This window comes from Phoca vitulina, unplaced genomic scaffold (assembly GCF_004348235.1).
Source record: "Phoca vitulina isolate PV1807 unplaced genomic scaffold, GSC_HSeal_1.0 scaffold22, whole genome shotgun sequence".
Classification (NCBI taxonomy): Eukaryota; Metazoa; Chordata; class Mammalia; order Carnivora; family Phocidae; genus Phoca; species Phoca vitulina.
Window position 1 is genome coordinate 15,174,693 of NW_022589725.1, and position 17,175 is coordinate 15,191,867.

At 57.2% G+C, this 17,175-nt stretch overlaps 1 protein-coding gene across 3 annotated transcripts in view; it reads left to right on the forward strand.

Moving 5' to 3' along the window:
* The first annotated feature begins 7,058 nt into the window (after nucleotides 1-7,058).
* The window catches only part of SIRPA (signal regulatory protein alpha), a 42,559-nt gene continuing 32,442 nt past the window's right edge, over nucleotides 7,059-17,175 (forward strand). The window contains exons 1-2 of one of the 3 annotated variants that reach the window (XM_032419332.1): nucleotides 7,059-7,284; nucleotides 8,337-8,424. In XM_032419332.1, coding sequence (XP_032275223.1) covers nucleotides 8,346-8,424 — 79 coding nt within the window. In that variant the 5' untranslated portion in view covers nucleotides 7,059-7,284; nucleotides 8,337-8,345. Of the gene's footprint in view, nucleotides 7,285-7,982; nucleotides 7,990-8,284; nucleotides 8,425-17,175 lie in introns of those variants that run through there. The other 2 variants (XM_032419333.1, XM_032419334.1) reach the window with 2 other exon arrangements.

Genomic DNA, 17,175 nt, shown 5'->3' on the forward strand with positions numbered 1-17,175 from the left:
AGGCCAGTTCCTGCCCAGGGACAGATACTTCCTCTCGAGAACAGGAATGAGGCCAACTGGAGTCCTGGCCTCCCTGCCTGGGAAGGAAACCCAAGTTCAGTGAGGACATCTGTTCCTCGAGGAATCCCAGGCCAAGCAGGGCTGTCAGGGCAGAAGAGCCCACGCCCCTCGGTCAAACGACCAGTGCCTCGTGGGCAGGGCTGCTGGCTGCCCGGTGCCCTCTTTCACTCTGTCTATGTCGTTTATTGAGGCCCTGCTCCATGGGGGCACAGCTCCAGATACTGGAGAAACAGACACAGAGGCCCTGCATGAAGCTCAAATTTGAGATGGGGGAAAGGCAGAGCAACCAAGGAGTATATAATATTTACATGCTATCAAGAAAAAGAAAGTAGGGTAAGGGCATAAGAAATGAGGAGACACTCGTAGAGTGGTTGGGACAGGCTTCTTTGTAGCGGGGACATGTGAGTAGAGACCCAAAGGAAAAGATGGAGCGAGCCAGGTAGCCAGCTGGGGAGAGGGGGTTCTGGGCCCGGGGAGCAGCAAGTGCAAAGGCCCTGGGGTGGGCACCTGCTGAGCATGTTCGAGGAATGCGGAGGAGATGAGCATGGCTGGAGTGGAGTGAGCCAGAGCAAGGGAAGGGGTCGTGGGTGAGATCATGCAGGGCCCTGGGGGCCACACTGAGTCCTGGGTTTTACTGCAAGTGACAGGGACAGGGAAGGCTACTGGGATGTTCAGACTGAAGGCGGCACAAGATGGGGAGGCCGGAGAGCAAGCAGGAAACCAGGGAGGAGGTAACTGCTCGAATCCAGGTGAGAGCAGGAGGTGATGGGGCCAGAGGGTGACACAGGCGGTAAGGAGTGGTCAGATTCTGAGTCTATTTCAAAGGTAGAGCCAAGAGGATGCAGCGGCAGGACTGTGAGCGGGGAGGAAGAGAGAGAGGCGGCTTGAGGAGGACATCTGGGCAAGCGCATGAGCAGAGCTGAGATGGAGAAGTCAGGACAGAGTCTGGGACCAAACACGGGTCTCCGAGGCCGTTCCTCCCACTTTCTATCTCTCTTTCTTTCATACACACCCTGCCCTTTCTATCTATTAATCCTGCCCTCAACCTGTTATCAGATAAGGACACTGAGGCTGGGAGGCACCCAGATCACACAGCTGGTGCCGGCCGGAGCCTGGAGTTGAACACACATCCCAGCCTGATCTATACTGTCCCATCACCACTGGGAAGAGTGACGCCTCTCTTCATTCATTATTTCATTCATCATTCAGATGCTCATGTGCCAACAGGCCCGGGGCTAGGCGCCTTAGAGGGGCCTGGAAATCACGGAGCCAGCCCTGCAGCGGTGAGGGAGACCCTGAGATAGCAGCACCGTGGGGCCCCAAGGCTCTCAGCAAAGTAGAAGCCAGAACATGCCGGGGTTGGGAGCAGGGGCTGGGGAATGAGAACTCCTGGATTCAGAGTCTAATGCTGTAGCTCACGAGCTTACCCTTAACCTCCCTATGGCTCAGTTTTCTCATCTGTGAAATGGGGATAAGAATCGTGGTCATGTGAGTCAGAGTGAAGAGCATGAGAGAATCTGCTGAAGTCCTTCAAGCCTGGGGCTCAGTAGGTGCTCCTACACTTTAGCTGTATTCGTATGATTACCAGGCAGAGTCCGCACTTGAACTCAGGTCTCTCGGTGAGCGCCAAAGCAATCAGCTCTCTGTCCTGACGCCAGCCCTTGCATCACCAGCCTGCAGGGCACCCCCACCCAGAGGTGTTTGGGGAGGCTTGGCTCCACACAGCTGGGCTCAGCTCCTGGCACAGCCAGAGCCCCAGAGCCTGAGAACAGTGTTTAGGGCCTGACAGCCTGGTCCCACCCCTAAGGAGCTCAGGCGAGCTGCCTGCCTGCTTGCCTGCCAAGATACTTAGTTGCTGACTTCCCTTGGAAAGCACTAATTACAGCATGGCTCCCCCGGGCCCTGGCTCCGTGATCTGTCACAGCCCCTCAGCTCCAGGGCACTGGCTGCAATCTCTGAGCCATGCTGTTGCCCCCTCTGCTCTCCCCTGGGCAGGGAGGACAGGAAACAGAAAGGTAGACAGGACCCATCAACAGGAATGCTGGGACTGGGCTCAGTGGTCCCCGGACCACAGCATCAGCATCGCCTGGGACCTTGTTGGAAATGCAAATTCTCAGGCCTTACCTAAGACCCACTGAATCAGAAACTCTGGGGCTGGAGCCCTAGGATCCACGTATGAACAATCCTTCCAGATGATGACGATGCCTGCTCACCAAGAAAACCACAGTTCTGATTCCCGTGCAGCTATGGTGGAAAAGTGGGGTGCTGCGGAGAGGTGATTATGAGTGGGGCGCTTTGAAGCACAGGTTCAAAGAAACCCCCCAGATCCAGGCTCTGCCGATTTCTTACCCCGCCATCTTGGGCAGGTCACATTTTTTAACTGAATACATATTTACTGACAACCTACTGTTTACTGTTGAAGGCCCTGGGGTTGCAGAAGGAAGAGAAAACAACAGCAATCAGCAATATCTTCTCCTATATTAACTCATCCCTTGCAAGAAGACGTTTTAGGTATGCTTCTATTAATCCCCAGTCGGGGCAAGTGAGGCACAGATGGTCGAAGTAATTTGCCCCATGGTGAGTCTGAGCCACGCAGGATGTGCCTCCAGAGCAAGGCACTGAGCCCACCCGGCTGGGCTGACCTGTGGCTCGTCAAGGAGATGGACAAAACGCCATAAAGACCCCAACCCCTGGCAGATCATGCTGTGTACCAGGAAGACAAAATAAAGCTAGTAAGGGGGTAGAGTGCTTTGGGGTTTGTCTCGGTGACTCTTTCAACAGGGTGGTCTGGCCAGGTGATCTGTGAGCAGAGACCTCTCTAAGGCGGCTTTTCTGTCTGTAAAAAGAAGGCACCGTCCGAACCCCTCCTCGGTGTGGTCTGAATATGTCACAAGAACATGCCTGTAAGGCAGAGTAGCTTCTGGACAAAGGGGACCAGTTACCATCCAGAGCACTGAGTTCGAATCTTAACAAGCCCCGCCACTCACTAGCTGCAAGTCACTCCATCCCTGTGAGCTGGGTTCCGGGGCTATGAAAGGGCTGCCAGGGGGCGCCTGGGTGGCTCAGTCATCAAGCGTCTGCCTTCAGCTCAGGTCATGATCCCAGGGTCCTGGGATTGAGCCCTGCGTTGGGCTCCCTGCTCGGCGGGGAGCCTGCTTCCCCTCTCCCTGGGCCTGCTGCTCCGCCTGCTTGTGCGTGCTCTCTCTCTCTGACAAATAAAGAAATAAAATCTTTAAAAAATAAAAAAATAAAATAAAATGGCTGCTGGGAGCCTTGGCCACAGCCCCGCACAGGTCAGGGAGCAGAGCAGGTGCGGTGAGGACACTCCGACTGCCTGCCCCCACCACGCTTGCTCGCCTGCTCACCAGGAGCTCCTCTCTCCCGGGCAGTCGGTTCCTGGGGCCAGGCTGCCCTGGAGTCCTCCCTATTTTTATTTTTATTTTCCTGGCTCCCCAGCGGAGGCCTCTCACTCCAAATGGTTCCTGTTGCCCCGGAAATAAGGTGGTTGGCAGCACAGTCCCCTGACGGGCCCCGTACAAAGGCAGCCTGGCAGGCCTGCCTGCTGACACCAGCCCAGGGCTCCGGGAAGGAGCTGGGTCCCTGCAGGTTCTGGCATGCCCCGGCCGGTGGAGTGACCCTGTCCCGGGTGCTTTCCGCCTCTGAGGACACAGTGCTGTTGCTGGGGCCTCAGTGAGATGACACATGACGCACATGGAGGGACCTGGCGCACACACGCAGGGCGTCCTGGGCACCCGCAGAGACAAACTCCAGATTCACTCCCACCACGAGACTGTGACCCCTCATGTCAGCGTGGGCCTGGTTATTCCCATTTCACAGATGGAGAGACTGAGGCTCACCAAAAAAAAAAAAAAAGTTTCCCCGAGTCACACCAGTCAAATTGGCAAAGTCTTGGCTTTGAAGCCCCTGATTCCCCACCACCACCCCATGCTCCTTGGAGTCTTCTTTCCAGTGGACCATGGACAACAGGGGTAGGATGTCACCTGACTTCCAAAAAGGATCCCTCTGGCTGCTGAGTGGAGAATGGAGGGGAGAAGGGGGGTGGAGGGTGGCAAGAAGGTACCCAGGCGGAGGCGCTGAGAAGTGGTTTGGTTCTGGATGTGATGGGAAGGTAGAGCCAGGGATTGCAGACAGGATGCCCGTGGGGAGTGACGGAGAAGAGCAGAGCAGGCACCACTCCCAGGTGCCTGAAATCCGCCTCCCGAGTTTCCAGAGCAGGGATGGGGCTGCCTCTGGCTTCCCTTCTCAAATCTTACAGTCTTCCCTCAAATATCACATCCTCAGAGGCCTTCCCTGACCCGTCTCCCCTCATGGGCACTTCTGGGCCCCTTCCCTGCTTATTTTCCCCTGTAGCCTTACCCCCACCTTACTCGCTGAGCTGTTTGTTTGCCCCTGCTAGCAACTGTCAGCTCCTTGCAGACAAGGGTTTTTGTTTGCCTTTTTTTCCTCCCACTGCTGTATCCCCAGGGCCTAGCACAGTGCCTGGCACATGGTAGGTGCTTAATAATATTGTTGAGTGCATGAATGAAGGGCGGTTCGATTTTTACCCAGAGCAACCCAGGACGTCTCCTCTGGAGGTTGCTGATTCACCTCAATTATCTGCCGTAATCTCTCTGTGTGACCTCGGGCAAACCATCCCCCAACCTCAGCATACCCAGCTGCCTATTGGTCTCAATGACCTCCCAGCCCTGACAGTGAAGGGTGATTTTTCTGTGGTGGCTGGACCAGGAGAACAGGGCCAGACCCCCTCCTGGGGCAGAAGGGAGGATGAAGCCTCCCCACCCCACCCCCGCCCCCGGGGCAGCCCTGCTGGCCGCCTTTGCCAAAGGTGCGCGATATAAATAGCAGGTGGTTCAATTATTATCCTCCCTAATCCGAGGCTTCCTAATCCTGGGCAGGTCTGTGTGCGTATGTGCTGGGGAACGGTGAATGGCAGAGCCTTCTGGAAGCCCAGGCCAGGAGACGGCCTCGTCTCTGACCTTCAGCAGCAGTTCTTGCCCTCTCCTTGCACCCCAGAAGGATTCGGGTGATGGATTTTCCCAGGAGCCTCAGCTGGTCATGGCCAGATGTGGCCTGCAGAGTCGGAGACTTCCTACCGCCTACCTCAGATATGAGGAGGACCCCAAAACCACCTCCTCATTGGTGTCCTGATTCCATGCTCCCCTCCCTCAAGCCCACCCTCCAGTCGCCACCAGAGTGGCCTTTTAAAACACATAAAACAGACCATGGCGCTTCCCTGCTTAATACCCTCCCATGATTTCCTAGCTGTAGGATACATGCAGGGTTTTTACTAAGGTCTGCAAGGCCCCGGGGCTGGACCAGCATCCCCCATCTTTGCTTATTCCTCTCTGGCCAGGCTGGCCCCAGGGCCTTTACATGTGCTGCTCCCTCCTCCTGGGATGGCAAATCTTCACCTTGTTGTCCCATCTGGCTCTCAGCTCCCAGCGTCTCAGGAAGGCCCTGTGCTTATCTGAATGAGCCCTCACTTCTCACTCTCTACGCTCAGTCTTCTGTTGTTCACGAATTATTTCTACTTGTCTACTTATCTGTCTCCCCACTAGCATGTAAATCCCTTGTGGACAGGGACCTGGTGTAGGCCACTGCTGTTACCTCCCACACCCAAAGAAAAGAAAATCCCCCTGCACTTCAGATACTGCTTAGAACCCTGTGGGCTCCCAAGGACCATTGTCAAGCAGTTTACTTACTTATCAAAATGCCGAGTAGCACTTGGTAGATGCTAGGCACTTTCTGAAGTGCTGCGCAAATATGCATTCATCTAATCCTCGCACCAGCCTTTTTAGGTTGATCCTCCCGTTAGCCTCATTAATGGCAGGTGAGGAAGCTGGGGCACAGAAATGGTAAGGTATTTTCTCAAGTCTACAATCAGAAGAGATGGGTGGCAGGATTAGAACCCAGGGAGCCTGGTCCATGCTCTCAACAGGTGTAGCCGGCCGGCCTCCCTGTCTTAGCACAACTCCAGGACCCGGCATTGACAGGGAGGCTGGGGTGGGGTCGAGGGTGGGGTCCCTTGCAAAGGTCTTCAGCCTGGATATCAGGGATTAAAATCTTGTTTTTACCCCAGGCCTTGCTGTGTGGCCTTAGGCAAGTCCACTCCCTCTCTGGGCCTCAACTCCCTCTGTATTTACAGGGCTGGCCCTTCCTCCACCTTGCTTCATTCATATCCTCCTATAGGCCTTGTGAAGCAAAATTGGTTATAGCTTATTTCCAAGCCCCAATCCCTCCAGTTAGCAGAGGGTCTTGGACTCCTCTGCCGCCTACTGTCTGGTACCTCCCTTTGCCAGGTGACCAGGGCATCCCCACTCCCTATCACTGATCTGGCTGCTGTTGGGGACACAGCTTTCCTTCACGGAAAAAGAGTGACAGAGACCGAGCGGTGGGGAGAGTGGTTTCACCAGGAGGCTCTGTCCTCTGTCTCAAAGCCCCTTGCCCCTGCTCTCCTTTCCCCTCATCTTCCCCCCTGCCTGTCATTTTCTGGGAGCCCAGGCCTTCAAGCCCCACCTCTTCCCCACACCCCTGCCTGGGCCTTCTGCACCCCTTGAATCACCCCTGCCTGACCCAGAGGCACCTTGCCGAGAGCCCACTGCCCCCGGGGGATGCCCGGACCCTTCCCCTCTGGTTTCTCGGCCACAACCCCCCCCTTCTCGCTCCCTCTCCTCCCTGCTTCCCTGCGCCTCTTTTCCAGGCAGTACTGAAGTCCTTCCTACACACACGCTATTTTTGTACCATCACTCTCTCCTTCCTCTCCCCCTTCCCCCTACATTCACTTACTTCCTGCTTTTCCTTCACCTCGGCCCAGCTCTGAAAGAAGCGGGCCCCTCGGGCGCGCGCGTCCACCCCCCAACCCCCGCCAGAGGGGCCTTCAGCTTTGGGGCCCAGGGGCAGGGCCACTCCGGGAGGGGCAGAAGGCAGACACCCCCGCCCCGTCCCCCCCCTCCACCCCCTCTCCCGTGCCGCCTCCAGCCGCTCGCCAGCCGGCGGGAAGCCCGGACTAACCGCGGCCCGAGTCCGGAGGCCGGGGGAAGGAGGCCGGCCGCAACTTCCCCAGTCCACCTTAAGAGGACGATGTAGCCAGCTCGCGGCGCTGACCTTAGAAAAACAAGTTTGCGCAAAGTGGAGCGGGGGCCCCGGCCTCTGGGCAGCCCCGGCGGCGCTCCCACTGCCTCCCAGCCCTCGCCGGCGGCGCAGGTCCGAGCGCGGCGGGCGGGCGGAGCGGAGCTGGGGGCCGGGGACCGGGGACAGGGGAGCGGGGAGGGAGCGGCGCGGGCGCGCGAACTGGCACATTGTTGCAGCCGGCGGCCCGTCCGGTCCCGGGCGCTCGCGGGGCGCGCCGGCGGCGGGGATCGCGGGGCCGCTCCCCCGGGCTGCAGCGGGGCTCGGCGGGGGAGCTGGGCCCGCCGCGCGGGCGAGGGGGCGACGCAGCCCTCCGCCACCCCCCTCCCCCCCCCCCCCCGGGCGCGCGGCTGGCGGGCGACACGGGGCTGGCGGGCCCGAGCCCCGCAGCCTCCCCGGGCGGGCTGGAAGGAGGGAGGCGGGGAGGGCAGGCGGGAGGGGGGCCGGGCTACCGGGAGGGCGGGGGCAGCGGCCGGGACTGCGGGCCGGGAGCGAGCCGAGCCGAGCCGCCGGCGCCGCGAGGAGCCCGGGCGCGGCAGGTGGGCAGCGGCGGGGGCGGCGCGGCGGGGCTCGGCGGGGCTCGGCGGGCTGCCCCTCGCCCCTGCGCGCGCGGTCCTCCTCTCTCCCGCGCTGGCGGCCGCGATCTGCGCGCTGCCTCGCTCACTCCTCTCCCGCTCGCTCTCTCCCTCGCTCTCTCTCCCTCTTTCTCTCTCTCCCCCTCTTCCCCTCTCCCCCTCTCTCGCCTCTCCGTGTCTCTGGCTCTCCGCCTGGCTCCCTCGGGTCTGTTTCTCTCTCCTGCCGCCTCTCCCTGGCCGTTCCCTGGCTTTATTTCTCTCGCGCTTGGGGTCTCTCCCCCTCTCCGTCTCTCGATCTCTCGGGGTGGGGGGGGTTCCTCCGAAAATCGCGGCGGTAACGGAGGCTCCTAAGCCGCTCCAGGCGCCTGTTCCGGGGAGGTGGGGGGGGGGAGGGAAGCCCGGCCGGGAGGGGGGGGGGGGGGGGGGGGGGGGGGAGGCCGGGCGGGGGGGGGGGGGGGGGGGGGAGAAGGGGGGAGCCTTAGTCATTTCCCCGCTCCAGCCTGCGCCCGCCCGAGCGCGCACTCACCGCCGCTCTCCCTCCTCGCTCCGCAGCCGCGGCCCATGGAGCCCGCCGGCCCGGCCCCTGGCCGCCTCGGGCCGCTGCTCTGCCTGCTGCTCGCCGCGTCCTGCGCCTGGACAGGTAAGCACCCCTGCCCCCCGCCGCTGCCGTCCCCCAGCTGCGGGCCCAGGCCTGTCAGAGCGCCACTGGGAGCCACTGGGCTAATGTCCAGCAGTAGTAAGGGGAGACACGTCTGTAACCGGGGTTACAGATGCAGAAACTGAGGCCCAGAGAGGGCCAGCCACTTGCCCACGGTCACACAGCCATGGATAGGACCCACTCTCCCTCTCTCCGTTGACTCTGACTGTGTGGGCATTGTGCTGGGCACTGGGACATACCCAGATGAGTTGGTGCACCCAGGCCCTGCCCAATCTGATGGGGGAGGAAGGCTGTCAGCAGCTTTCAGAGCTCGGTGCCCCTGGCTTCTCTAGAAGCTCTTTCCCTGGACTTATGCTTTTCGCACGTCTGACTTCAGGGTCTGAGAGGAGGGGGTCGGGGCAGAGGTCCCCCAGGTACTGCCTGGAAGGGAACAGAAACAGGCTGTTGCAATTAGGGAAGAATGAGCTCTCCCCCTGGTGCCCAAGCAACACGGTGTTAGTGTGTGTATGGGAGAGAGAGAGGGAGGCCGCAGTAACTCTGGGCTGAGCTGCTGTGATCAACAGATCCTGATGCGAAAGCACGAAAGCACGGGTGGATTGTCCCTGTGCTTGCCGAGCCTCTTGCTGGATGGTCTGCTCCTTGCTGTTCTCCCGGCTCCCCCACTTCCTCCTGCCTGCCTTCCCCGGGCTTCCAGGCAGCTCCCTGCAGTTCAGGTGCTCTGTGGGGCCGTTACCTGTAGCTCTGAGCATGTCTTTTTGTTGGCCTACATCAAACACCTGGCTGTCTCCAGCAGGCGGGCTCTGAAGGCTACCGTGTGTGTTCGCCAAGGGGTGAGGTCACCACTCAGGAGTCCTGCTTCTTAAAGGGGTTTTGCAAAACGATGGGTCTCCTGGGAGGGCACAGCTGCTGGGTAAGGGCTTTAAAGGAGTTGGGGTGGGGGAGAAGAATGGGGAATCTTGTTTTTTGGCTCCTTGAAGCTGTGTTGTAGGCAGAGGGGTCTGCGCTACCCTCCTCAAGGAGGAAGGTAAAGATGAGCTCAGTACCCACTCTCCACCCCCCCCCCGCCCTCCCCCCGCCTTTTGCGTTTGCCTAGAGACTGGTAACCATCTGATAGCAGTGAGGAAGGGAGAACTAGCAAAGAGTGGGTGGAGGGAGAAGTGGGGGTGGACAACAGCTTCTCTCTGCCCTGCAGTTTCCCCAGAACCCCAGGAATCTACGTAGGCATCCCCCACCCCACCCTGGGTCTTCCCATTACATTTGGGTCCTGGCTGGGCGGAAATAAGCACTGATACATTTCATGTCTGCCTGGTGAGTGGCATCTCCGATCTGATCTGCTCCTTCCTGCCTGAGCCAGCCATTTACACCCTGCAAAAGTCCTAGTTCCTGCCCCACGTCCTTCCTGGATCTGGCCTGGAAATGCACAAGTATCTCTCACAAGTACTTCATTTTCCTGAAACGGGGAACTGGGCCCAAGTTAATTTCTAAATGTCTATTCCAGACCCTTCTCCAACCAGGACCCTGTGGTTCAGTTTCTGGCAAATGACCGGTGACGCTGATTAACAAGTGTTCGGATGGGCAGCCTGCCTTTCCTGGGGTGCTGGCTGGGAACACCGACACCCTTCTTGTCAGCAAATCTCCCCTTTTTGCCTATAAAAACAATCTATAAAACGGTAAAGATTAGGCCATAAAACTTCCGTTCCAATCCATTCAGCATCAATAGCCTGAAAAAGTGGGAGCAGCAGAGGGGCCAAGATTAACTTTGAAATAAATAAATCTTAGGAGGTGAGAATACATTTCTTGGCTGAGGACGGTGGGGCAGGGGTGGGGTGTCGCCTTCACAGCTGAAGCCTGCCAGCATTCTTCGCTCTGTGTCCTCTGGACTCCCGGTCACACTCTGGACCCTGGCATGGGATTCACCTGGTCTGGCTGCAGGATGGGGCTTCGGGGCCCCCCTCCCTCGGCTGCTCCCAGGATGGAGTTTATGACAAAGCAGAAGAGAGGCAGGACAGAAGGGCAGGAAGGTAGAAGGAGGCAGTTGTCCAATTTTCCAAGAAAATAGATTTGTTCGAGTGAGAAACTCAAATGTCAGGCTTAGGAAGGCGGCGTTAGATTGAATGACTACTAACGTCTTTCTGAGACCGTCAGCCTGGGAGGTGTCACATGATTGCTGGGGCTCCACATGATTGCTGTTTGCAGGGGGCTGGTCATGTGAGTTATCTGGGTTGGGGAAGGCAGGAGAAGAAGTTTCTAAAGATTGCCTTTAGCACAAATGCTGCCAAAGGGAAATTCTAAAAAGATGCCAGTGAAGTCACCAACCTGTGTTCTTGGAGCCAACATGAGGCCTGTTTCCTAAAACAACCTCACTGAGGGAGATTCGGAGGCTGGGAGCAGGGCAAGGGGCCCGGGGACACCTGGGCAGCCCGACTGCGGAATAGCCCTCAGCCCCTGGCATTGAAACTGCAGGCTCCTTGCTTGGCCCCACCGAGGTCATGGACCTCCGGGGCCCCCACTGGGCGGACCTTGGTGAGCTCCCGCTGGCTCCTCACTCTGGCCTGGAGGAGGCCAGGCCAAGTTGGGGTTCAGGTGTTCAGGGCCAGCTGGGCTCTCTAGGGACCTTCTGACCCTTTGGTAGAGGGGGACATGCTGGTGGCTCCTGTGTACTTTCCTAACTGGTGAAGTTAATCTCACTTCCTCTTTCTCAAGAGGACAAAGAGGGTGGAGGGCACTTTGGCCCCGATGGGCTCAAGCTGTTGGAAGTTTCTTTTAAAGCCATGGTGTTCTCTGGGTACTTTCTGGCCATGAAGTATTCCTTTACCAATTCCCTGGAGACCCGTGGTGTGATTCATTCCTGTATTTGTAGTCATTTGGCACGTTTGAAGTCCTAATGTGAGCCACATGTGGAGAGAAGGAGAACCCATGTCTTTGAAAGTTAACTGCACCCCAGACTGCGCACTAAGGGCCTCCCTGTGTCATCTCATTAATCAGCAAAGCAAAGCATGAGGTGGCTGTTATCCCCATTTTGCAGATGAGGAAAATCGAGTCCCAAACTGGAGAAGTAACTTGTCTAAGGAATAAGTGGAAGAGGGCCAGGATTTTGAATCCAGCCTCTGAGGGAAGAAATTTCCTTACTTAGTCCAGGCTGGAGGGAGTGAGAGGAGCCCCCTCCAGGCTCACACGGAGGTTTGTCAAGAGTTCCTTCTGGGGCAGAAGCCCTTCCCTGAGTCATGGTTGCTTCTCGGAAGGCACACTGAAGACGGAAACACTAACGGCCCCTCCCAGGTGACAGCTCACGGGAGCGATGTGGCTTCCACCAGAGCCCCCCATCTGGGCTGCCGAGCTCTGGAGGCCCCCAGAGCTGGAATATTCCTCCTTGCATCTTCCCGGTGCCCTTTGCAACAGATGGAGAGGGGGTGTTTGAGAGGAAGGGAGTCTAAAACTGTTGTACGGAGCCCACACACACTCGCTCGCTGCTTCCAATGGCTCCGTGCGACAGGTTATTTTCTTATTTGTAGAGTCTTGGACTGATGGAAGGTTCTCCCCCCTCTCCCTCTTTATAAATGTGCTCAGATTTCTGGCCTGTCAACACAACGCAGATCATGTCCCTCCCCGGCTCCAAACTGTTGAGTGGGTCCAAGTTTTCTCCAAAAACATTTAAAAAGAAAAGAAAAGTGCAGCAGCATGGGCGGGCTTCCTCCCTGACAGGGCTTACTCTCAGCCACATGTTTTCCCAAGAGCTGACCTGAGATGTTGCAAGAAGCGCGGGCTTCCTCCCTGTAGACCAGAGCTTGCCTAGCCCCTCGGCTGCGTGAGCACCTAAGACCTGAGAAGCCCCGGAGTTGTAGAATCCCACACTGGACCCTGTTTACTCCAGCGTTCCCCAAACATATGAACACGAGGCATTTGGCTTGTGTAACGCTTGTGAACATGCGGCCTGACCCAGTTTGGGAAACGCTTTTGTACCCATCCGTGCCCTCAGCTCAACCCTTTTCATCTCTGTGCCTTTGCTTATGCTGTTCCCGCCAGCAGAGCCGCCTTTCCCTGTACCTCCTTATCTTCATGTGCCCAAACCTATTCCTCCTTCAGTTTAATCCGAGGGAGCTCCTCCTTCTCTGAACTGTCCCCACCCCCAGGATTGTCTCCGCCCCTGACCGAGGCTACTTGTTGCTCTCTCCTTGTTTTCTCACCATATGCAAACGTGGTTAGGCTAAGTCACAGGCAGGCTTAGCGTGGCGGTGGGGGGTAGGGGGGGATTGTGAATCCCAGCTCCACCGAGTCTGGGGCAATCTCCTGCCCTCGGTGTGTGTCTCAGTTCCCGCCTCTGTAAGACAGAGATGACATGAGCAACTCTGTTTCAAGGATCAAGTCCACTCATACGCATGTGATACTTGCGGCTGTACCCGGCGTGGAGCGAGCCCTCGGCACGTGCCAGCCAGCCTCGCAGCCACCTTCGCTTTGTTCTCTTTGGAGTTCCTCCTCCACCAAAGTGGGGCTGGCTTTTGTAAAGTACCTGGCACAGCCTCTTGCACACAGTGGGCACAAAATAGCAAAAGCTCCCAGATGGGAGTGCATGCTATTCCGTTTGGGGTTTTCCCCTGTAGCTTTGGGGCCCCTGGGGGCTGGACAACTCAAACCGAACCCCAGGCTAGTGGGATTTAATTGTCTGTTCCTGGGACTGAGGCTGTGGGCGCAGGCTGCCTCTAGGTGTCTCTGTCCGGATCCACAGGTTTAGAATTGTGCGCTCCCAGACCCGGAAAGCCAGAGAGGAAGCCTGGGAGAGCTGTTGGGGGTCTCACCGAGCGCCTCGCTGTGCCCCACTGTGAGAGAGAGCCTGGCACTCGTGGGCTCACACAGCAGATCCACTGCAAGGCCGGGGTGGGACGCCAAGCGCCCTCTATTCCAGGCCAAGGCTTTTTAAAACTGGCTGTGCTGGAAGTTTCCATCGTTAAAGCCAGAAATCTGACAGGTTCCCGAATTCCATGGAAAAATACTAAAGTAATAATAATGGGAGCGATTGTTTCCAGCCACTTACTGGGCTGAGCACTTGGCCTGTAGGACCCCGGTGGTACTCGCCGTTAGGTGGTGTGCAGTTATCTGATCCACTGGACCAGTGAGGAGACTGGCCTCAGAGAGGTGGAGCAACTTACCCAAGGCCGCAATAAGTGGCAGAGTCAGGATGACAGCCCACATCAGCCTGACTGTGGAGCGCAGGCTATTAGGTAGACATGGCTTAGCCTTGTTTGACAGGTGGGGAAACCGAGGCCTGGGGGAAGGGGCGGCTGGCATCCCGCTCTCTTGGAGCTCCTCTTGTATTTCTGTCAATCAGTGTATCCTCCCAGGAGGCAGAGGTGGCCGGTGTTCCCAAGATGGGTTTCCGTCCCATACTGGCGAAGGAAGCATCTATTTTCACAGCTGAAACTGCTTTCCTGTTCCCTTGGGTGTTGCTGGGGCAGGTCTTCGGACGGAGCCCTCCGCAAAATGGATTTTCCCCGCCAGGTGTCTGGCCAGGCCATCCGTCCAGAGGGATGCAAAACAGCTGAGGTGGAAGTCAGGCCGTGATACAGATGGGCTCTTTGTGTCTGTGAGGTTTCCTGGCACATCCATTTGGGGTCGCAGGGGGTGAGATGGCTGCAGATTGGCGCCAGGAGCCCAGGGCATCAGGGGGGAGCCGGGGAGCCAGGAGTGAGCAAGCGGGGAGCCTCTGCCTGGAGAGCTGGCCAGAGGGGTGGGCTCCCAGGCCCGGCTCCATTGCCGACAGACCATGTCCCCCAGAAATGGAAGTCTCCATGGAAGGAAAGAGTGCGCTGTGGGCTACAGATGAGCTGAGCCTCAAATCCGTGCTCTCCTTCCTTACCTTTTTATTTTGGAAGATTTCAAACATACACAAAAATGAGCAGGAATGGTGGGGCGACCCCTGGCTTCCACACTGATCTGTCACTCTTGCTTTGCCTGCCCCCCACTTTACTGGGAGTGGAGGGTTTGGGGGAGTTTTGGAAAACAAATGCTAGGCATCAGGTGTCACTTCAGCCATTACTAGTCTGACGTGCATCCCTCGATGTGCTCCGTGGTCTGACGCTCACAATGTGCCAACAAGCATGGGCGTCCTCCATCCACATTTCACAGATAAGGAAACTGAGGCTCCCGAAAACCAAGTCGGGGTCCTCCCACGGCCACGTAGCCACTGAGAGGTAAAGCCAGATCCCAGCCTCGGTTTACTCTTAACCACTTTGCTATTCTTGTTATTATCATTTTAATTATAAATGTTGGTCCAACAAAAGTTTTGAGCATCTACTATGTGCCAGGGTGGTTCTAGTTGGCTGGGGATACGACCATGGATGGACAAAAACACCTGTTCTCATGGAGCTGACGTTCTAGTGAGGAAGACAAACAGACCCAAGTAAATATTGCATCAGGTGGAGACAGGTGCTGTAAAGAAAGTAAAGCAGGACGAGGGAATAGAAGGTGGAGTGGGGACAGAGGGAGGGCCTCTGTGAGGAGTGGAGGCCTGAATAACACCGAAGGAGCAGCCATGGGAATATCAGGAGAGCGAGCCACATAGAAGGAATAGCAAGTGCAAGGGCCCTGAGGCTGGAATGAGTTTTCTTTGCTCCAGGAATAGCAAGGAGGCCAGTGAGGCTGGAGTGAAGGGAGACGGGTAGTGTGGCAATAGGGAGAGGTCAGGGCCGGACAAAATATGATCTGGCTCACTGAGCACCTTGACATTGAACATGTCGGACCTTGTGATAGAATTATTACTCTGTGCATCGCCTCATTAAATTCTCACCACAGTTCTGTGATATGGGAACTATTATTATACCTATTGGACAGATGAAGAAATTGAGATTCGGAGAGGTGCAGTGACTTGCCCAAGGTCACACAGCTTATAAGTGCAGAGCTAGGATTTGAGCCCAGGCCCTAAGGGCTGCAGCATCCTCGTCACTGCTTTCCTGCACCTCCTCCCATCTAATCATCCAGAGCAGCTCGCTGAATCAAATCCTCTTTGTTCCTGCTCCAAACTTTTCAGTGGTTCCCACTGCCCTTAGAATAAAATAAAACTGGGGCGCCTGGGTGGCTCAGTCGGGGGCGCCTGGGTGGCTCAGTCGTTAAGCGTCTGCCTTCGGCTCAGGTCATGATCCCAGCGTCCTGGGATCGAGCCCCACATCGGGCTCTCTGCTCCGCGGGAAGCCTGCTTCTCCTTCTCCCACTCCCCCTGCTTGTGTTCCCTCTCTCGCTGTGTCTCTCTCTGTCAAATAAATAAATAAAATCTTTAAAAAAAAAGAATAAAATAAAACTTCATACTGTGATCCACGGGGCATGGCATTTTCTGGACCACGTCTCTCTGTCTGATCTCATCTCATACCACCCTCTCCTTCCTCTGTGGGCTTTGGCCACAGCAGCCTTCTTTCTGGCCCTCTTATGCACTAGCCTCTTTCCTGCCTCAGGGCCTTTGCACGTGCTCTTCTCTCCTGCTGGAACACCTTCCCTGGCTCTTGCTTCCTTCAGGTTTCAGCAGTAATCTTGCCTCATCAGCGGGGCCTTTCCCAGCCACGCCATTCTGAAAGCGGGTCCCCCTTGTTATTCTCAATTGTGACAACAAATTTGTTTTTGAGCACTCCTAGCCATTTCTATATTTGTGTCATTCTTTCAGCCTTGTGTCCCCCGCTAGGATGTAAGCTACATGAGGGTAGGGACTGTGTCCATCTTACTCATTGCTGGGCCTCCTGGGGCCTGAGCACCAGGGCTGGTGGCAATAGGCAGGCTAATACATATGGCTGAATGAGGAACAGGTGGGTAGTAAGAGCTCCATTTTCAGGAGAAGGCTCAGAGCCCTCAGGTCACATGGGCAGTAACCCTGGCCTGAGAGCACAGTCCTGCCCTCGCTACTACACAGTCCCACTTCTGTGGCTGGGGCCGTGGCCACGGCACAAATCCCCGCCCATCTTGCTGTCATAGTGATCCCTAAAACGTCAAGAAGTACACAGATATCAGGGCCACCCTGGGCGGAGGGAGGTAGCCAAGAGACCCCAGAATTGGTACTGAAAATTCTGGCTATCCGAAACGGCTTGCCCCAGTGTAGACACCGTGATGAATGAGCTGGCAAACCATGAAACGCGATGCAATTAGTGCTCCAGTCTCTCGGCGGGGTTTGGTTTGGAGGGCCCAGCCCAGGTCAGCCACTCCCAAAGATTCATTCATTGTGCGAGGCCGCCCGGCACAGCGGGTGACAATGCAGGTGGAGTCCGGTTCCTCGGCAGCCCCGTGACCCTGAGCTTCAGTCTTGTCCTCTGGGAAATGGGAGCCCTGTCTTGCTGGGTCCCTGTGGTGGTTCACTGGGGCCCGCCGTGCTCCTGGTACTGGCGGGGCGTGATGCTGTCCAGCTGTGGTTACTATTACTGTTATGGTTGCATGGTCATCGTGTCCTGGTTTGGGGCTGGAAAGAGCAGGTGGGACCCCTGTTCCAGCCTTCACCGGCGGGGAGACCTGAAACCCAGCCTCAGCTGCTCTTTCTGCGAAGTGGAGGCTCACCTTGGTTGCCCTCCCGCGGGCCCCTACCAGCTCCGATGCTCCAACCCAGATGCCCTCCCCACCCTTTGTCTTGCTGACAGCCCAGGCCCCCTTCTCCAGCAGGGGTGGCAGTGAAATGGGCGCCCGCTCTGGGGCCATTCCTGAGTTCGAATCCAACATGTGCCTCTTAGTCTGTAAGCATGTGCTCCGGAGCAAGTGCCTTTCCCTGTT